We start from the raw sequence: 22,738 nt of genomic DNA, 5'->3' as shown, positions 1-22,738 counted from the left end.
ATCCTATTTTCTTTATTCAACTTCATATACACCAGGGGTCTCAAACACACATTTTTGTGCGGCCCGCGGCCACGTCCGCGGTGTATATGTTGTGCTTGGTGATTAACTGACTCAAATTCCCGCGGTGAAAATTACCCCCGTTCACAAGCGAAATGAAAATAACACAAGGGAGGGAACTACTAAAAAGCATATTTCAGCAAAGAAAGAAACTTTTTTGCACGCATCAACACAGCAAGCGAAGATTCTGTGAAGGCAAGCTAATTGTTGGTAGCGAGATGATAGCAAAGGCATCGCGACCATTCACTGAAGGCCAGTTTGTAAAAGAGTGTATGCTACAGGCGTGTGAAATTATCTGCCCCGAGAAAAAGAATCTCTTCGAAGGCATAAGTTTGTCTGCGAACACAGTTGCAAGCAGGATCACCGAGTCAGCGACAAATGTTCAACAGCAACTGATTGCCGCTGCAAAAGACTTTGTAGCATATTCCATTGCACTGGACGAGTCAACTGGTGTAACAGATACCACATACTGTGCCGTTTTCATTCGTGGGGTCGACGAAAACTTGAATATTGTTGAAGAGCTATATTGGACTTACTACCCATGAAAGGAACGACGACTGGACGTGACGTGTTTCAAGAACTGGAAGCTTGTATTGACAGGTGTGGGCTACCGTGGGAAGAACTAATTGTTTCAGTGGCTACGGACGGTGAACCACTCAGTTTCTGCTTTTTTATTAGTGACAGAGACAACGTCAACTTATTTTAATAAACTAAACTGCCTGTGCATGTAATAAACTACACTAAATGTAATTAATAGTTATAAAAACTGTATTTTAGCATTTAACTGCAGTGACAGTAGTGTTCGTAAAATTTAATGAAAAAATCTTTTTCTTTTCGTGGTGCGGCCCGCTGACTGGCTGTTACTTTCCACTGCGGCCCACATGCTAATATGAGTTTGAGACCCCTGATATACACCATGCAAATCAAATGTTATCAACCACATCCATGCATTAACACAGTAAAGTATTTTAATTAGCTATTTAAACTTTTTAGATAATTAAACTTGATGGGAGTTGTGGGACAAAAAAAAATTTGTTTTTATTGTAATATAACACTGTTTATTATGAGAAGAACACACAACACAAGTAGTGCTGTATCATTTTTATAGGCATCTGCATGTTGGTGTTTGCAGCAGAGCGGAGCACTTGAGAGAAAAATGTAATTTTTTGGTACCTGATGGTTGTCTTGGGTACAAAAAAAAAAAAATCCTTCGTTAAATATATGCTTCCAATGCAATAGCAGGCTGTCTCTATAAGTATTTCATTTAGAAATATATGAATAAACAATATTAATGAGCCTGCAAGGGGCCATTTTTTGTTAAGTAAAATTGTGGCTAAAGTTATTCGCATGGCTCCGTTTCCACAATAGGCAGCTGAGCTTGCGTATCTAAAGTTCAAACAACGTATGTCTGTTTTGGTAATATTCTACGTTAATATAGGTAGTTTTTCCGTCGGTGATCGATTACCTTTTGGGATTGAGACGATTTGACTTTCCTGTCTCGGGGCGAAATGGACCATACGTGGGACGAATTGATTTTCGGTATGAGGCGAAATGACCTATGACCCGATTCCCGACTAACAGTGCGTAAGACGGAAGTAAGCGAACAAAAAGTCAAAGTACAAGTCGTTTACGAATTCTTGGAAGGAAAAGCTTTAACGCTTTCAGTTTCCAACATTGAGCAGGTACGGATTCCTGTTTTTTGTTATATTATCCTAGTGACATTCGCAGTTGACGTATTTGAACTTGAATGACTGTTAATAAGTTATCGACTGTCTTGTTTGAACCATTTCTTTTTCGAAACGAACAAGTGCGGTACAATGTTATATGAAATAAGCTTTCGTAAAGCAGAGGATTACGTGCATTCCCTGGTAAATAGTATTATTTTTGTCTTTGATTGTGTGTTTTCACAAAGTAGAGTGATAGATTTCACATAAGACAAACCTTTAAGATACATTGCGTATGACAAGCTGTGATGGTCATTTTCAGAGAAAATGGAAGGCAACAATACTTATTTAGGCGAGACTAAGACAGTGAGATTATTTTTAACACATGATTAACAGGCACTAGAAAACTGGCTGAATTGGTAAGAGCGAGAATGTTACATAGGGGCAAACACTAGAAGTCTGCGTAAATAAGTTCAGTTAATAATTGTAGATTAAGCTGTTGAGGAATTAGTGTCAAAATTTGATGGTTAAAGTATATCATTTGATATGAACATAAATTGAATATAGTACAGTTTTGTTTGCTAATTATTCTCTGTGTTGAAAGATACTTGCAAAAATGTGTATGAGAAAGTGGCAGAGGAAGACATATCTCACAAATGTCAAATGACACTGGACAATACTAATAATAATTGCTTGTATACCATGCAATCCCAGCAAAGTAACTTTAGCATGAGGATTTAACATCAGACATATGGCCATAATTGTTAATTTTGTTGTTGTTTTTGTTGATAGTAGTGTTCTTTTGCAGACATTTTATTTTTTCAAAAGTGATGTTACAACATTGGATACCAGCATATCAAATCAAATCAAATTAGACTTTATTGTCTGTCAAGGAGACCCAAGACAGAAATTTTTCTTTTGCTCACACGGGCAGGCATACATACTCATACAGACATTTAACGCACACATAATAACTACTATCTGTTCATCACCTGCAGGCAAACAACATTACAAATTGTCATCTATGTCATCTATTGGCCAGAAATCCCTGCATTACATTAATTATTTAGATTGAACGCAGAGAGCTCGTCTTGTTTGTTCGAATATCAAATTGACACAGAGCAATGCACTATACAAGAGCACTATTATACATAGGAGAACTGATATTTCACCGGTGAAACAATACAGTTGCAGTAATTTCCCTCATAAAGCTTTTGTAATAAAGTAAATATTTTCCTTTGTGCATGCTTTTGTTACATATTCTAACATCATATTCATGTCAATTATTATACATAAGTGCGCAAGGTATACCTCTTGCAGAAAAAAAGTTTTATCATTTTTGCATCCAGAAACATATGCAGTGGAACCTTGGTTAACGAACTTAATCCGTTCTGGAAAGCTGTTCGTTATCCGAAATGTTCGTTTTCCGAAACAGTTTTTTCCATAAGAAATAAAGGAAATAGATTTAATTGGTTCCCAGCCCCTGTTGACTTACTAATATTTGAAAGTTACAGGCTATATAGGTATTTGTTTAATGAGAACAGTTCTAATGCAATATAAATGGAGTTAAATAAACATAAAAAACATTAACGAAAGCATTTAAACATCAGAAAACTTGCCATTTTGACAGCGTGGTTGGAAGCAGGTGTGGGGAGGAAGGGGTGGAATTGCTGCTTTGATTCCCCCTCCATGAGCACACTTGACATTATAAAATTGGAGATGACTTCCCTTTTCTGTAGCTTTGAGGTTAAAGGAAAAAACTTGTCCAGTGTCTGTTCCTTCTGCCTTTTTTGTAAAACTCTTTGGTAATACGACATCACATATCCAACAGACGCATGTCACCTTCATTAATCATACTTTGAAATCATTTCCTTTTTCAATTCAATTGTTGGCCGCTTCCTTGTCATTTTCTCACTACTATTGATCTTGATCTTTTTTGGAGCCATGATTGAGGATTATCTTATTAAAATAAAGCACAACAATCACTAAATAAGAAGAATGCACACAGATAAGGAACGACCAATCGTAACTGTGTCTCGAGCACGAATGATGACATGCTGGTCGGTCATGTGTGGTTCACGTGGCTGTTCGTTATCCGAAATTTTGTTCGCTATCCGAGACAAATTTTTTAACGAAATTTTTGTTCGTTAACCGAAATATTCGCTGTCTGAGGCGTTCGCTAACCAAGGTTCCACTGTATAAGCATTCACATAAATATTGACAATGTTAAAATAAAAATGAGAAATTTCACCCGGCTAACTGTGCAAGTCCAACAACATTTGCATCATCACAGACAAAAAGGTAGAGATAGAATACCAGGCATTTTGGATGTCAACATCAGTTGCACAGTGGTGTAGGAAGATGCTCAGCTTTGGGAGAGCAAACTCCATGCTGACACTAAATGAGGGTCACATTCTTGCCTCCTCGGTATCTTTTTTTGAAAGGGGTTCTTATGCCCCTCAAAGAGCCATCTGGGTAGTATTTCTTTAGAGAAAGGCAAGACCAACAGAGACCCAAATTTATCTACATAATTTGTTAGCAAAATTTATAATCAAAAAAACAATCACACCATACTTCTGTTGCAGTGTACATAATTATAATCCTACCATTTCATATTTAGTTGCCTAATTGTTGCAGATTTTAAAAAAATATTTTAAAAAATAGTTCATTGACAGTACCTTCATATTCCTATTCGCCCCAAATGAATGCCACTAGAAGTATATTGTTTGGCGCTGCAGTAGATTGCTTCAATTCGTCATCATTGTCAATTATGTTTATCAACAAAATTACATTCTTTGCTTCGCTAGCAGCTGTCATTTTAAAAAGCGCAAACAGTGCGAAGGGTTTCACAGAGTCTCACAGACGAGAGTGGGCACCCGCGTTGCGGAACTAAGGGCCGAACTGGGCCCTATTATTCTGGCCTTGAACCAGGCTGGTTTATGACACTAGGAAAGCGAGCCTCTGTTAATTTCTGGAACAGCACTGCCTGGTTTCCCACTCTTCATTTTGGACATAAGCAGTCAGGTATTTGATGTTTGGGTCTTGCTTCTATCCCTACTTCACCTTCTGCCAGCAAGAAACAAAAACACAGCAGCAGTGAGTCAAGTCAGGAAGAAAAATTGTGTGAAAAGTATTTTGGCCACTCAGGAGCTTGATAAAAAAGTGTATGTCAGGATGGTGAACATGGCAGCAAAGAAAGTGCACGTTAAGATAGTGAACATGGTCGCATAGAAGAGTCATGTTCAAATTATCAGGACACTCAGATTTGACTGGACAAAATATAGATGAAATCATATAAAATTGTGAGACCAGGCTTCTAGATTCAATTAGAAACAGCATTATTTTATTGTTGTCTTTTTTGCACCACTGGCCTTCAAAAGAAACTCTGAAGTCGTTGTGCTAATGTGCTATAGGGAAAACTTTAAGGATAAGGTTGCTGTAATTGTTTTTGAAGTTGAAGGAAGCACAGAAACCGTCAGGCCAAACAAATCAGATCCAAGTTTATTCCAGCTACAAAAAAAATTAAAATCACACCACAAGGGTCAATCGGCTAAATTGCAGATGCATTTGGCAGCAGGGCTTCAGACAAACACATCGCTGAAAATACTTCTTTGTTGCTTAACTTGTTATCAGACGCTATAATTATGGCTGACAGAGGTTTGAACATTGAAGAAGTATACATATAGAGACATATTGCAGTCAAGTCTTTGATACTGCATGAGCATGTTTTCTACTAGAATTGCAGTTTTCTGCCCTAACATTTCCGAGAAAGTTTGTAGACACTAGGTGAAAAGCATTCCATGCTTGTTTCACATCAGCCTGCAGCAAGTTGTTGAACTAGTCATCTTTGAAGAACTCTCGAATCGGATAATCCACAAAGACTCCCTCTTTAATTTTTGCCTTGCTGAGTTGAGGGTATTTTTCATGCATGTGTCGAAAAGCTGGCGAAGTCTGGTCCATGGCTTTCACAAAGTTCTTTATCAAACCTAGTTTGATGTGAAGGGGTGGTAGCAGGATTTTGTGAGCCTCAACCAGAGCTGGGTGCTAGATATTCTTCTCTCCAATTGCTATGTTGTCCATTCCTTCCGCAGATAGTGCAGATCCCTTGCTCGGCTATCTCACTCACGTAATGCAACATATATTTTGTATATTCCCGCTGCAATCCCATTAAAAGGGCAACAATCTTCAAATCACCACAGAGGTGCCAGCTGTACTTCTTATACTCAGTGAGATTCAGTAGCTGCTTAAAGTTATTGTATGTCTCTTTCATGTGGACAGCATGCACTACTGGAATAGATGGAAGACAGTTTCAGTTGTGCAAAAGCAAGCCAGTTTTGAAGAGTCAACAAATTGTCTCCATGCTTGTGGGTCATGAGTGATTTCTAAGGCATTCATGAGGCTGTCAGTATCAAAGCAGGTTATCAGATTACCTTCCTTTCTGAAGGAAAGCTTCAGCTGCTGGTGGCGCTTTTGATATAAAGTAATTGTGATATCTTGTAGAAGATTCCATTGTTGTAGTCTTGAATTAGCAGTTCTGCCTGTTATTCTGTGTTGTCGATAATGCCGCACAGTGAAAATCTGGATCACTGCATCCTGACTGACCAGGAGAAGAAAAGGTTGGTTCACCCACATCCTCATCAACTGAATCAAGAGAATATTCTGCTGGAGGTTCTGGAGTAGGAAGTATCTCAACATGTGGAACTGTCGGCAAAGCAGATGGAATGTTGGGGTAGACTATTCTTGACTTCTTTTGCTTTGTTATCCCGCCAGAAAGAGGAGGATCCAAGCAGAAGTAACAGTCATTTGTGTGGTTGCTTTAATCTCCACACCATGGGGACTGCAGTTGATCGTCTTTTGCCATTCAACCATTATGAAAGCTGTATTGCACATATATGTGGCACCCAAGGCTGGCCTTGGTCGCCAATCTTGCATCCGAAGTAAAGATGATATGCCTTCATCACTTGAGAAGTGATACTTTTCCACAAATATTGTAAAAAAACAGTTTCATGTGACAGTAGCTTAAACTTTATCCCACGAAGTCTGAAATATTATGTGCTCAACCTTTTTGACTGGATTTTATATAGTACACTGCTGATGTCAGCTTATTTCAGCAGCTGTCTGGCAGTAGTACTGCATTGCATCAGAAAATGATGCAGTAAGCTCTGGATGATGTTGGCATGATGGTATTATGCAATGTGATGCAATATTACATCATTCTATGCTTATTTAGGATGTTGTTACAATCCTACTGGATAAATTTACATGGTGAAACAGAGAAAATGAACTATATCAAATATCCTCAAAAGGAGAGCAGATAAAAGATTTTCATGGTCATATTCGTGTTCAGCACATCAAGATACTACAGATTAGGACCTTTTTAAGTCAGTAATAATTTCAGTGTTGACCAGTGTTAAGCTCATATTGCTTAGTGTTTATTTATTCCTACTTTTTCCCCAAAATATGTCAGGACACTTGTGTGGTGTCAACTGTTCACCAGAGTTGTTATTCTCAGAGATAAAATGCATAAGCATAATTAGCTTGTTGTACTTTTTTCTTTCACGATAACAGCATGATCATGTCCAACTGATCAGAAAAGTTACATGGTAAATTGATGTGAATAGCATAGAATTTGTTTATTGCTGAAGATGTCATGTTTTGTTTGTTGTTGATCTGCTGTTAGAATATTGGTAATATTTTGCTTATTGCAGGACACAAGTATGTATAATTCAATCAGATGTTATTGTCATTTGATTGCAAATGCTATTTGCTTGCTCAGAAGCTAATTCACAGCAATATTGATGATAGAATTTCTTTGTGGAATTCAGATTACCTGACCAATAAACCTCTTTCGTAATCCATGTCAGTGATGTTATTTAAATTGGAATTTTTTGACATATTCTTCTTAGTCTGTAATATTTTATTTAAAGTTATGTTCCGTCAGCAGACACAAACATTTCCTGAAAAAAAGATAAACATGTATTTTAACTTGCAGACATTTATTAAAACAATAAAACCAGTTATTTACAACACTTTGGTATTGTCTCTGCCCAGCATACATATTTATACATATCTTCTTCTTGTTCCTATTCGCCTCCAGTTGAGCATAGGGCCGCAACCACACCCCGGCATCGGACCTGGTTCTGGGTGTCCCTTTCCAGTTGGGACCATGTCATGCCAGGTGTCTCTGCCTCTCTGTGGACTGATTATACATATCACTATATACTTTTATTATACAATGTACAACTATTGCAACATTTGCCTCTTCAATCATCATGTATACGAGCACATCACAACTAGAATACATTAGTATAAGTTTGTAGAAAGTATAAACTGCATTTCCTGCAGTGGAAAACAAGTGTTATTCTAGTGAAATGTAAACAAATGCTTCTACCAACTATAATTTCTGATTAAAGGCATCTTAACCATGATCACCTGCAAAGAAATGTTACACTATTTCACTTGCTTTGCTATCAGAGAATGTTGCCTATCAAGAAAATTATTAATTAACAAATCTGCAGACAGGATAGCTGTTCTTCTCATTATAGGTCACATCTGGGTATGCTATTCTGTCTCTTCCATACTCCTTTTGTTCAATCGTGTACAGATCTAAGCTGCCGATCTTTTTTATTTGTGACTCATATTTAAGTCTCATGTCAGGTAACAGAACTTGTAGTCTGTAAATTAGATATGGTAACAAAACTGATTAGAGTCACTAAAAAAAAACCACAAGGATGGTAGCAAGATGGCAGTGTCTCGCTGCTGACGTGTATCGCATGACTGAAGATGACCCATTGTAGTGTGTTTCCAAATATATTTGGAACTGTTACCTATCACCATCCAGAACAGGAATGTCCTGAGGCTGAGGCTACAAAAAAAGTTCTGCCTAGTGAGATTAACCAGAAGGCAAGATCAAAAGCTTGCACCCACAGCTGATGGGTCAAGGAGGTTGACAGGTGAAGGGTGATATTGGTATAGGGAGAGTGGGGGATAGAAAAAGAAATGGACAAAAAAAAGGCTGCTATACAGAAAACATCTAGGTGCATCATTTCATTGTCCGTTGCTGTTTGGCTCAGTTTTAGCATCATTGTTACAGGTAATCATTTTGATTCAGTTTTATTGAATTACTTTTCCTGTACCCCCAAGCAATTATAGGAACTGTTTCTTTTGTGATTTGTTTTACCAGAAAGAATACTTTAAACCATCTTTATGGTAGGTTTTAGAAGTTACAAAAGGAAAAAAATAAAGCAATGCTGCTGCTGTTCAGATTTTGTATGCATTGACATTAAAAAAAAATAGAATTATCATGTGGAAAAATTAATGAAAGTCAGTTTCACAGCGAAGAAGCTGCCTCGAATAATAATCATAACCTATTATTTTTATTTCATAGGCTCTCATGCATACAGAAGAGGTGAAGGGGTAGCAAAAAGATTCCTCTTGCAGAAGACAAAAACTATTAAAGAGAGAAAGAGCCATTGTGTCTCAGATTGAAACAGGTTAAAACTTAATGAATGGAGGAATAATAATGTGAGCATACTGGTTCAATGCCATTAGATTGCAGATATCTTTATGAAATTTGCAGTAAGATTTTGGGTATTTTGTCATAGCTGTTACTTCACCTTTTAAAGCAGCTTTCATTTACAGAAAAGTAAATTGTGCTATCAAGAAAGTATGAATGCAGCTAGAGAGAACTTACTGATGCACGACCATAGGTGACAGGAAAAAAGCTAACCAACTACTAAAAATTCTCAAGTCAAGTTAAAGACCTCAGTCATCAAAGATGGTAATGATTGCCTTATCACAGGAAGCACTGCTGTACTAAACTGATGGACTAAATATTGTAAAAAAAAAAGGACTCCCATTGCTATGTGCCAGAGAGTCTGGGAATGTAAAAAAATGGACACATTCATTAGTCATGCCTCTTCCCATGAAAGGATCAGATAACAGATACCAACAGAGATCTTATCAACAGTTTGAATACATATGAAGTGGAGACTGCACTGAGTAGAGCAAAGTTGTGATCATTGGCAATGGCAAAGCAGGTGTCTAGATGAAGTATGGCTTAAAGTGGTAAACAGCTTTTATTACGTAGGAACCATCCTCTCCAACGATGGCAGCTTCTTGATCCTGCATCTTCATCAGGATATCAACATCAACAGGGACTAGATTAGACAGGGTCTGGAACAGTGGTAACATCAGGTTTAACATTAGTCAGGCTTACTATTATATCAGGTGTACATTATACAAGCCTTGTAGTACAGATCCTGCTTTAATGTAGACTCTGTTGATAATGAGAAAAGAATGCAGGCATTTTGAAACAAGTGTCTGGTGAGCTACTCTGGATCTTGTACGTAGAATATAAAACCAGTCACATTTGTCTTTTGTCTTTTATCCTTCTCATTTGTATGCTGGTTTCATAATTTATCTGTTCATGATAGGAACAGTTTGAATAGTATTGTCAACATCTGTTCCAAAATAATTGGTATTAAACAGAGGGACTTGACTTCCTTCCCGCATTCTGTCCATACCTGAGCATGTGCTAGCGGGAGAATTTGTTTTATTAAGCTCCGGTAAACGCTATGCCATGCCAGTATGCAAAACCAATAGGCATCTAAAATCTTTTGTTCCATCCGCAGTTCAGCTACTCAATCACAGATGAACTATCAGCGGTGTGTGTGTGTGATGGGTAGGTGTGTGTGTGTGTTGTTATTATTTTTTGGGTTTTTTTTTTTTCCATATACATATATTTTGGACGCAGGGCACAGCTCCCATGTTTAATTTGCCCGTTGGGATTAATAAAGTCTGTTGTTATTGTTGTTATTGTTATTGTTTGCTATGCTTGTAGGACAGAAGAAACTCCTAATAGTCAAGGGGTATAAGCTTGTCTGGATCAGCCATGTGAAGGGGTCAGAGTAGGGGTGGCTAGAGGAAGAACTGACATATGAATGTGGACTGGTCATCACATGCAGGACCTACTCACCATCATCTATGACAGACCTGATTGGCAAGCCTTGCCAGCTGCTGCATTTATCCATGTCCCCTCAATAATTAGACAGGGTGGTTCTGTGGCGCAACAGTTAGCACCTGTCACCAATATAGTGAGGGTTGGTTGTCCTTGGTTCATCTCTTGTCTCAGACTTGCTGTTCTTTTTTTGCATGTGGCATCTGTTTACAGGGCTGGCTGCCTTGCCATAGTATAGCCTTAGTTGCTGAATCCACATAAAAGACAAATCTCCCCACTCCTGCCATCAACAGCTACAATGGTACCAGTCAGGGGGTGAATGAATGACTTTTAACACTTTGAGTCCAGGCCTTGATCTTTCATTCTGATCCCCAGATATATGCATGAATTTGAAGTATTTAAACAAAATCATAAAAAATAAATTTTACTACTTACCAGTCAACATAGCTGTCAGTAGTTGTGATTATAATCAATTGACTTGGTTCACCTGATTGACTTCCTCTGTAGCTTTATGATGCATCCTTACTGTTTGTTCCCTGATTCTTCTCTGTTTTTTTCTGTTGTCTTTTATTGTCTGCATAGCTGTTTCTTCTTCCGTTCTTTATGTGCTGTCCATGTCTCCTATTTATGCACCGAGTGCATGCTTCTTCATGGGTGTGATTATGTGCTATATAAATGAGATGTTTATTATTATATTATAAATACTTTATCATTTAATAATCTGCAGTTTGTGTACACAGCTTTGAACTTTTGTTTCTGTTTCTGCAGACGAGCTTTGTGATCCTCTAGGTACATTATTTTGAACCATATTCATATAACATTAAAATTTGTCTGTTTTATCCATAGTCTTAACTAGCTATGCTTAAAGATTTCTTTCTCATATAGACACTGAATAACATTCTTAATAAAATATTCACAATTTAGCTCAAGAAGCTTAACATTGCACTTTTAACAGGGAAGCAAATACCAGGAAAGGGTTGGTAGTACCTGCTCCTACAGGTTACTATAAGCTTTTCAGTACTTTGCCGGAATAGCACATCTGCAAGTCATAGCTGGAGGTGTTGTAAATATATTTTATGCAAGACATTTAAATTCCTGTAGGTTTCATATGGAAAAGTAAGTCCTTTAATGGAGTACCACCACACCTGTATTTCAAAATTGAGGTGTTTTAAATATATTTAATGCTAGATATTTCTTGTTTTTAAATTTGCTGCAGGTTCTTTAAGGCATAATAAAAGGGAAAAAATGGGAGAACATTTCATCAATGCAGCAAAGGATGGATATCTGGATTTACTACGTGATGCTAGCAAGCGAGACCTAAATGGATCTGATGAAGATGGCATGACAGCCACTATGTGGGCTGCTCATAATGGTCATATTGAGGCTTTACGGCTTATTGTGGGACGCGGGTGAGTAAATGTGTGGTCCTTTTCTCATGCATTTGGACATAGGGTTCATAGGAACCTTACTGTTCCGTGCAAATCTTATATTTGGATTTTTCAAGGTAGACCATACAGGTCCCTATATTTGTCCTGCTGTCCTTTCAAGCTCTTATGTCAAGGGTGGGCAGTTTTGATTTTTTTGTCAACTGATCTCAAATTCTAAAGTATGTGGCAGTCCAGTAATATAAAAAAATCCCCAGCAAGTGACTACACAACAAACCTAGAGAATGAATAACTAATTAAAAAATATGTAAATAATGGTGTTCGCTTACCTAATTAAATGTGAAAAGTGAAGCTGTTTGAAATCGTTCACTAACCTTCCCTTTCAAAAATATATAGATTTGCAGAACTATGGTCAAATGTTCACCTCTCATTCACGAACACAGGTTGGACTTGCTCCGCTTCATGATCAAAAAAGTCTGTTTGCACGCATCTCTCAATGGAAATATTACCACCTATTCCCTTTGGCAAATTCTTTAAAGTTCAGAAACATGCCCTTACTAAGTAATTTGAAGAACTAGACAATGTTTTCAGGAATAAAAGAATTCTTTAACACTGTTGCACTGTAAATTGATCAGCTCAGATTGCAGACTCTAGTTTATATTCCACATAGACAGTAAAAGGATTCACCAATATTTTCAACTTACTATTTTTCTGAAATCCACAAAATGTGTTGGGGTGAAAGTTCATATCACAAATCACTTCGCTTCTTGCTGTACAGTAAACCTCCTTATTAAGACTCACTATAATCCACCAAAATTGGATCATATTAGATGAGTTGTAAGTCCAGCTAGGTCCATTTCGTCCCAAGACAGAAAAGTCAAATCGTCCCAAGATCAAGAGATGAATTGATCATCGATGAAACAAGTAGATATTATCAAATATTACCAAAAGAGCCATACGTTATTCAAAGTAGATACTCAGTTTTAGCTGCCATAGAGAACCATGCAAAAAAGTTTAGCTACCATTTTACTTAACAAAAATGGCTGCTTGGATTACTGCTCGCAAAAGCATACATATATTCTTGTAGATTTAAAAGTCATCCCCCAGTTAGAATCCTTTATCCAAACATTGAAACACAGATATACAATTGAAAAATTTAATGCATGTTTAGAAATAAACGAAGAAAAGTTTGCTAAACACTCGCTACCATATAAACAACTTGTTAACCAGACTAAATACTGACTGTGTATATATATAAATGACTTCGTGCTTACCATAAAACTACACATGTCTTGATATAATATACATTAATATTGTTGTGCTGTCCGCCTATGACACATGGGATCCAAGGTGCCTTCTATGATGATTGCTTGATTTGTGGGAGATAGGAGGAGAAAACTCCTCATACTTTCTGTTATGTAAAATTTTACATTTCTGGCTTCTCTGGGCAGATGAACGTATTCTTGAAATGATTGTTAATCTATGTGCATGTTTGTTTTTATGTTGTTATATTGTAAAATATTACTTTTTTGTTTTGTATATTTTTATAATTTTATGTATCTGTGAATAAATTATTGAAAAGGCGCAAACAGGCCTTGACTGTTGCTCACCCCCCTGCCATGGCCAATATTTATGTCCAGTCCTGTGTGTGTAGAATGGTAAGAAATATAATAGAAGAGAAATGAATATCAGCAAGAAGAACCACACATAAAACACTCTGTGTGACTGGTAGGGAAAAAGCAAGTGAAATGGTAACGTGGGCTGGATTTTTAGCTTATGGCAGAAAATAATGGTTTGACTCAAGGGAGGGAAGTGAGGAGCACACATGCAGGTTACACTAGTGGTTGGTCTTTGTTAATTGCTTTTCAAAAACTGTTTTGGTGTGATTTGCATTGAGATGGATTCTTCTAGCAGTAGAATTTGTAATATCCTTACACACAAATGCAGCAAGTGATTTTTTTTAAAGGGTAGGATGCAACCCAGACAACTCTGTTAACACAGCTATGCTTTTTCACAAATTACAAGCTTTCCATAATTTTAGCAGATTACAAGCTATAAAGCAAGGTTGCACTGGCCAGTCAACAAAATGCTAACATCACTCAACACTCTCTTATCAAATGGATCCACCACAAAACTGCTGACACTAACACTCCAGCATTGTTTACAACTTGAAATTTTCATTGGACATGATTCAAAATGTCAGTATCTATCACTAAAGCCCAGCTTAACATTGACTTGTTTTTCTCTTTAGCTGATTTTGAGTGTTCAAATATATATATACACATATTTTTTGTAAAGCACCTCAAGTCTGCTATGCAGTCAGGAGGTTATCAATATCATCATCATTAAACAATGGCTTTTTTTTTTAAGTATGAGATGTTTGTGTGTTCTTGTTTAAAAGAAGAGTTCTGGAAAGATGTTTTTCATTTAAAAAAAATTTTCCCTATCTCTATGTTTTAGATTATTAGTAAATGCTGAGTTTGTTCATCATAATGTTCGTCTTTTAAATTTTTGTGTTTGTTATGTTTTACAGTGGTGAAGTTGACAAGAAAGATTATTTGGGTTTGACTTCTCTCCATCATGCAGCACGAAGAGGTCTGATCAATATTGTGACATTCCTTGTCAATTGGGGAGCCAATGTTTACTCCCTGGACAATGATTTTCATTCAGCATTGGACTGGGCTGCCTTGTATGAAAAGACAGAGGTAGTCAATTTTCTTGATGGTGTGATTTCACAGCAGGAGATTAAAAATCCCAAATATGTAGCACGCATGAAGGAAGAGGCCATCAGGCTTGCTCAACGTAACCGAAAACGGTACGAAAAACTTCAAGAAGAAGCCAATCGTCGCGCACAGAAAGAGCAGCGAAAATTAACTTCAGGTGTTAGGTAATATATATTTTTCATTGTTTTATATTAACATTACCTGGTATTGATTTTTCAAAAGACTTTAAAATGGTGGTAGATTTCGGTTAGGTTGTATATCAAATACAGGGAACATTGCCACACTCTCCCAGTAAACTGTTCCAAGGGAGATAACCACAAATTGTTCCACCCTTGAGGAAGTGCACTTTAAAAATTTAGTTATTAATATGGCTGAAGTCTTCTGTGAACTCTTCCAGTTGTGAATTTATTGTTAGCATTGGATTCAATACTTTATTTAAGTCAAGCTTATTCAATTCAGAAATTGACATGCGTGTCATCAGTAACAAAACTGAAACTTTACATCACATTTTGCATTCTCCTGCTTACTGTTTTAAGGGAGGTCATATAATACATTGTTCTATTGCACTACAGAACTACTTCCGATCAGAGCTCTGGAGCCATGGTAACATAACAATTAAGATGCTGTGCAGCAAAATACATAAACAAAAGTTAGTCTTTGGCCTTCCAATAGACAGCCCCTCTGTACAATTTAATTAGGATCAGAGAAATGGTGTGAATCTACATAGAAAAACACATGCACTACTCTAAAGTATGAATGTATGTTTTATTATTGGTTAAGTTTGATTCCTTGTAGACACAACAGAACAGTTTGATGGCACAACTTAACATTTTTTATGTAAACATGTAAATTATTTCTAGAAGAGTCTTAATACGTGCTGCAGATTTCTAAAACTGAAATATTTTGAATAAATCACAGTGTCATGAAACTCTGGGGTAGAGCACGTGGAGATGGTCAGAGGTTGTGATTCCCGTCACCTTGGTCTCTCACACTCTCGATACCTCTACCAAATCATGTCGACATTTACTGCATGCACTATACTAAATTGCTTATTACACTTTTTGATTAACTCATTGAGCCCCCGGCATGCATAACCCCAATAAACAAGTCAAGGCAATTTAGTATATTTAAGAAAGTTATTAATCATCGAGAGGATTATACAAATTACTAAAAAATAAAGGAATAACAAAGAACAGGCAAGTTTGCAAATGGTCTAGTTCCCTATCTTGGCTAGTTATCTAGGTTGTCCCATTAATCTAACTATTCTTCTTGCTACTAATCCAGATATCTAGTGAGTCAATAAATCTATTCTTAAGGACCACACTCACAACACTGCACAATCACTCACTCCGTACAATTCTCATACACATGCCACTTAGCTTGACCCAAGCGCCTTTGCTGTGTGGGGTGTTAGTCTCTGATAGACACACACAACTGTCAGTTGCGATTTTGCACAATGGTTTCTTGGTCTTCTATTGTCCGGCTCCATGACGAGAGAGGTACGATGTAAAAGTTGGGACGAATTCTCACACGAATCTTCCCTGTGCACCCTGGTTTCATCACCAGTAGGCCTGAAGTTTCTCCACGTAGAAATCAGCGCCAACTCTTGTGACCAGAGCAACTTTTCCCACTACACTGCCAGGAGTTGGTCTTGGTTTGCAGGGACAAAAGTCACTCTTCTTTATGCTCAAGTCAAACCACCAGTAGGTGTGATGGAGTCATCCTTCCTCCGGCTCTCATCCTTTCTCTCAGAACAGCTGACACCATCCACTGTTCCATCCATGTCTCTCCTGTATTTACAGCCATTAAGTCACTTCTAGAAGTTTCTGTAAGTAATGGGAGGCTTACATTGACAGTCACCTTTTGTGTATTCACCCCCATCTTCTCGTCCTTGCCCACCGATGGTACTGCCGGTTTTGTAATCTGCCCAGGCTCACTGTCTGGTATTACGTTGGACCTTCACACCCTTGGCTTGTTTCATCAGACTGTAAACCTTTCTTCTCGGCCTACGTTCAGTCCTTATGGCAACGCTGCTGGGACACTTTGGGCCAAAATAAATTATATTCCACTCTTCCCTGTCTTTCCGACTACCTACCTTCGTGCCATCCTGTAAGGCGGGAGGAGGTGGTCCTTGCTAGATTAAAGTTCGCACACACCTATACCACGCGGGGACACCTCTTATGAAGGTGAACCACCACCTGTTTGTCCCTGGTGTAGGGGAAATTTTAATGTTTTACATATTTTGACTGTTTGTCCTGAGCTCCAGACTATCCAACAACAGTTTTTACAGAAAACTCTTACACTTGACCTACTCCTTTACATATTATTTCTTGCGTTGACTTTTTAAAGAATGTTATGGTTATATCACTCAAGAGGTTTTTCGATGAACTTGTTTAGTTAAGATTACCTTTTGTTATGCTAAGATTACCTTTTGTTGCCGAGATATAGCCCTAGTTGCTGACATAGCGTTACGTGCAAAAAAACAACAAACAGTCCCTATGGCAATCTGGGACATTCTACGCCAAAATAAATTAGCACTTAAGAACAAGAACAAAACATGGACAGCATAAAAGGGACAGGAAGACAAACAAATGACATACAAGCTATAAAAGAATGACAAACCATAATAAAAGAAGAATAAAAGCAAATACAAATACAGAAAACACAAAGAGGAACCAAATAACAAGAACAAGAGCTGAGAGTAACATGATATTGCAAAAGGAAGGGTGTGAAGAAAGACTAGCATTATGGGAAAGGTTTTTAGGAGTAATGTTTACAGAAGAGGTGCATTTTTCAGCGCACATTTTTAAGGATTCAGTAGTGGGTAGGTGGTGGACATTCCAGCTGAGCTGCTCAAGCAGGGTGGCTCTCACTAATCTATGTCAAAGAGTCTAGGAATGCAAAGAATGGTTACAGTTATGAGTAATACCTCTCCCAATAAAAAAGGAAACAACAAATAGTGCCAGAACTACAGAACCATAAACCTTATCAGCCACCCAGACAAAGTCATGCTGAAAGTAATACAGAAATGCATCAGCACCATTGCAGAAGAACAGGCTGGTATTGTGTTAAAATATATTTTAATCGAGGTACCCCATGGCGATCCATCCTGATTTCCACTGGAAAATGAGAACATTCAAACGCTGTTTCGCTACCATTTCCCTGTGAGAACCCCATCATATTATGCCTGTATTTTCAATGTCTTTAATGACTGATTCAGATATTAACCAATCAAAATTTTATTTGCAAAAGTTTCGGGGTAAAACAAATCTGGTCAAGTTTTCTGTTGTGTCAAAAATGCAGTGTTTTCCAATTTTTTTAATTTTCTACTTATTTTTGTAACACTAGTAGATAATTGCTAAGTATTCTTGTGTTTCTGAGTGTGCATGCTAATTAAAATGCAATAACAGTTTCTTCTTCTATTAACGTTTATTTTACTAACAGGGTAAGGCACTAAAAACTTGACATATTGATTGCTTTGTACTTTTTGTTAGTTGAAACGTGCTGTATTTTATCACCATGCAAAGTTTAGTACAGTGCGAAGAATTAGAAATACCCGTTGCTGAGGAAAAACCTAGTAGAATTCCTGAAAATATTTGAACCCGTTTTTCTCAAAAAGGCCACCACTGTACTTTCATACTTCAAACCTTTATAACTCACTCAATTTTAGGACTTTTATATCAAAAGTTTTCAGGTTGCAAAATCTCCTAGTTTAGACACATTTTGTGATCCTGTTCACAAATATAGAACTTTTGACAAAAAAAAAAAAAAAAAAGAAACATTTAGTTAAAACATGACTTTTTTATATTTTGGGGCAAAAATAAAAAAGGAGCTATTCTGCTCATTACAGATTTCTTTGCTGTACAATTTTTAACAGCATAGCTTGTTGTACGAAACCCCAAATGTGCCTGTTGGTCTGTTACAAATCATTGGATGACACTAATGTACATCCATATTTTTTACCATCTTTGATTGGACAAATATGCTTTAGAAAGCAGTCATAGTGATGTGGACAGCTCTGAAATGACACTCACTTTTGAATTTGTTGTGATGTTTAATTGCTGTGTTTAATCTGTTCCAGCCCAGAACTTGGAGGAGATAGTCAGTCAGCAGGCCAACGTAAGCAAAATTTCTTCAAAACCCTAACTATGCGGATTCGTGGCAGCAATCAGCAAATGAATCCATCTCTGTCCAGTAGAACCTACTCTGCTATGGCAGGAGTAGAGGGGCACAGCAAAGTAGCACAGCGTACAGACCAGCATCAAACAGGAGATGAAAATGAATCCAACAGGGGTGCAGACTTTAAAATCAGTGATGTTGATGGTAGTGGTAAGCGTGTATTGCATTCTTTTCCTGTTACTCAAGCAGTCCCAGGTACATCATCAGAAGTTATGTATTTAACCTCTAAAAGAGGTGATAGCACATTTTCAGAAGTGAGCAGCTCTCGACCAGCTGTGTATGAAGTATTCAGTGGCTCTGATCAATTAGCACTGTACAGAACTAAATCTGAGTCAGATATTCTTGACTCAGACCCTAATTTTGATAACCAGGAGATAAATGAAAATACAGCAGGCATTTTCAATCGTCCTGGTTTTGGTAAGACAGCCTTCTTAACTGGCTCTAGCTTTCTGAATACACTTCCATCCTTTGAGTCTCAGTCTGTTTCTGACAACACAGAATCTAAGGTAGAGTCCAATGTCTTCCCCAGTAGAATTATGATAAGTGAATCTGTGAATCACAAGTCTGTTTTAGAGGGGTTAGATTTAGAAACTCAGACTGCTTTAGATCTATCCTGGGACCAGGAGGAAGCGGATAATCTTGATGAGGAGGAGGAGGGAATTGGAACTTCAGCTTTGGAAATGTTCCTTTGGTCAGCAGGCCTGGAGTCATACTTGCTTAGTTTTCTTAAGGAAAAGATAGATATGGAACTCCTTGGCAATATGTCTGACTCAGAATTACAACAAATTGGTTTGCCTTTTGGTCCACGCAAAAGGGTTCTTGATGCTGTGAAAAAGCGCAATGATGTGCTTAGGATTCCTAAAGAAATGAGAGATTCTTTTTTTTGAGTTAGGATATACATTCATACACATTCCAATTGATTATACTGTGCATATCATAGCTGGCTTGCATAAGTCTTTGACTTTTTGAGGATATGAATATGCAGATAAGACCATGTAGCTGTGGTAAGAAATCTGTAAGACTTAATATCATTTAATCCACTTCCATGCAAAAGTCCAACAATCCATAGTTTTGTGAACTAATGAGAAGAGTTTTTATGAGCCTAATTGGACCATTGCTGGCTTCAGCAGTGCTATTTGTAGGCCCTTCGATGAAGCTTTAAACTTCAGTCTTGTTTGCAGATCTATTTTCACCAGTTAGAAATAGGCTGTCTGAAAGTAATTCCATTTCCAGTTTTACAGATCTGTGTATTTTTGTACAATTTTGTCACAGTAAATTTGCATGGCCTTGGTATGTTTAGTGAAAGGAATATTTCTTGATCGAGATTAAAAAATAAATATGAAAGTAGATTTCTTAGTTAGATAACACTGTCATGGTTGAAACAAAAAATGTGACTTGGTCATACAGTTACTCTGTTGCAGAATACAGCTAGAGTAATTGAAAGTTGCCATAATTTTTAACTGTTCACTTTGAAACAGAATAACTCTTCTCAGCTTCAGTGTTTTTATTTAAAATAAGCATCTTTATACTCAACACAGGCTTCCCAAGTGTATTTTGTAAATCATCATCACAGTGTTTTCAAAGACTGCTTCCTTGAGAGTAAACAACTTTTTCTGGTTTTCTATGGTTGTGTACATTGTTTTTTAAATTTAATTTAAACAGTTAATCCTCAAGGGAAAGAACTGATGAATACAAAATCAGACAACTATAGTTGCGTCAAATGAAATCTATTTTCTTTAGGAGAGTGGACAAGGCCATTAAATGTAGCTTACTGATCCGGTTAACTGTAGACTGGTGTCTGTCATGCCATATGTTCAGTTTTAATGTCATTGTGACACTGGGTCTAAATAAGTTTCATGCCATCCTTTCCTGCCTTTCTTATCACTTCCCTCTTCAGTCTTCTGTATATTGGAAGGAAGTAGTCTTATGATGACTTTAAGGTAAGCACTCCTATACCACACATTATTACCTTTTTTTGCTATGTGGTATCGTTAGAGTGCTCAGCTAATTTGTTTTGGTTTGGGTATCAAAAGCTTGATCATGTGCACATGTATTGGAAAAGTACATTTGTCGTATACTAGAGGAAAATGAATAAACACTTTTGATACTAAAAGTCAATGGAAGAACTCAAATATTAGATTTCATGAATAATAATTTTGATCATAGTCTCTTAAATGATAAACATAAATATCACGAAGAAAATTTTTTATGCCTTTATATTAAACTTATATTACATGTAATACATTTTAATATTAAAAAATCATTCAGTTGTCTATAGAATACTACATTTTTTCCTCAATTTTATTCACATTTTCTATGGGTATTGTTGTCAAAGATGCTCTGTTGATTGTCTTCATTACTTTGATTTGGGTGATAACAATTTCTTTGCAAATGCAAAGTGATAATGAATCTAGTCCTTCTGATAGCAAACTAAAGAAATGTGACTAAACTTTCAAGGTGTAAAATAAAAGAAAATGAACTATAAAGACTGAATTGTTTTGAAAATATGTTTTAGTATAATTACAAAAGTAATAAAGTAAATTACCAAACTGAGTAAGCTAGCTGAGGAAGCAGAGAAGACTGGCTTAAAGGTCAACAGAAAGAAGACTGAAGTGATGAGAGAATCAACAACAAGCAGGAACTCATTCTGGTAACAGACCACTTCACGTATCTGGGGAGCATTGTCAACAAGGATGGTGGAGTGGATGATGACATCAAAAGCTGCATCAACAAGGCCAGGCATGCTTTTAACAGCCTATGCCCCATCTGGAACTCCCGAACATTATCCTTCAGTAGTAAGACCCACATCTTCAACACCAATGTAAAAGCAATCCTACTGTTTGGTTCTAAAACCTGGAGAGTGACAAATACCATTGACAAGAAGCTCCAGACTCAAAGATGACCCAAGGAATTTTAGGACCACTTTGAGTACCATTGACAGAAATAGATGAGTTTGGAAACATACCTCTCAGTTTGAAAAAGTGGATGCATACTAAGTAGGAAAAAATTTGAAGCCATTTTCTGTCACCCATCTTTGTACAACATTTACGCACAGTTGTAGCCGGCGTTCGAGGAATGGTAGGGATCATCCTCGAATGCTGAGAGCAAAGTCATCTACATATAACGAGGCCTCCAAACCTGGGCAGATTTCAAGATTGATTGTGTTTAATGCCGTGTCAGCAACGAGGGCTATATCACGGCAACAAAGTAATTTAAAGTTAAAAAGTTAAGGGACAAAATTACGGAAGTCATATAACCATAACCTTTAAAAAGTCAACACAATAAGTAAACAAAATGTAAAAGAGTGGATAAAGCGTAAAAAGGGGTGATGAAGCACAAAAAGGCCACCAACAAACCAAAAATCCAAAAAACAAAACACTATCAAGGACAAAATTTTTTAAATCTGATGGTAAAGTCCTATCCTCCTTAAAAATGCAAATACTGCTGCCAATGGGACGGACCTGAACAAGGAAAACAAAGAATCCTGCAGCTCATGACAAACAATCAAAATATGTAACATTAAAATATCCCCTACACCAAGGACAAACAGGTGGTGGTTCACCTTGTAAGAGGTGTCCCTGCGTGGAACAGGTGTGTCCTAACTAAGGTCTAGCAAAGACCACCTCCTCCCACCTTAAAGGATGGCACGAAGGTAGGCGGTCAGAAAGACAGGGAAGAGCGGCATATAATTTATTTTGGCCCAAGTGTCCCAGTGGCATTGCCATAAGGACTAAATGTAGGCCGAAAAGAAAGGTTTACAGTCTGATGAAA

At 37.3% G+C, this 22,738-nt stretch overlaps 1 protein-coding gene across 4 annotated transcripts; it reads left to right on the top strand.

Annotated features, from left to right (window-relative positions):
* The first annotated feature begins 1,451 nt into the window (after nt 1-1,451).
* Nucleotides 1,452-21,453, top strand: LOC112559736 (ankyrin repeat and SAM domain-containing protein 4B-like). 4 transcript variants are annotated; one of them, XM_025231134.1, is made up of 5 exons: nt 1,633-1,739; nt 10,564-10,822; nt 11,897-12,089; nt 14,599-14,952; nt 18,870-21,453. In XM_025231134.1, exons 3-5 carry the CDS (start codon nt 11,926-11,928, stop codon nt 19,852-19,854), a joined length of 1,503 nt encoding a protein of 500 aa, XP_025086919.1. In that variant the 5' UTR covers nt 1,633-1,739; nt 10,564-10,822; nt 11,897-11,925; the 3' UTR covers nt 19,855-21,453. The 4 variants fall into 4 exon arrangements, with proteins under 4 accessions (XP_025086902.1, XP_025086919.1, XP_025086893.1 ...); XM_025231108.1 differs by lacking the exon at nt 10,564-10,822 and adding an exon at nt 7,819-7,899 and having other exon boundaries at nt 1,637-1,739; XM_025231117.1 differs by lacking the exon at nt 10,564-10,822 and having other exon boundaries at nt 1,452-1,739.
* Nucleotides 21,454-22,738: the final 1,285 nt, after the last annotated feature.

This window comes from Pomacea canaliculata, linkage group LG1, assembly GCF_003073045.1.
Source record: "Pomacea canaliculata isolate SZHN2017 linkage group LG1, ASM307304v1, whole genome shotgun sequence".
Taxonomy (NCBI): Eukaryota; Metazoa; Mollusca; class Gastropoda; order Architaenioglossa; family Ampullariidae; genus Pomacea; species Pomacea canaliculata.
This window is presented reverse-complemented; position numbering and strand designations above follow the sequence as displayed.

Excerpts from the sequence above, each read along its gene's own strand:
- LOC112559736 (XM_025231108.1), top strand. Across the intron at positions 12,090-14,598 it reads CGGCTTATTGTGGGACGCGG|TGGTGAAGTTGACAAGAAAG; the intron begins GTGAGTAAATGT and ends TATGTTTTACAG. Across the intron at positions 14,953-18,869 it reads AAATTAACTTCAGGTGTTAG|CCCAGAACTTGGAGGAGATA; the intron begins GTAATATATATT and ends AATCTGTTCCAG.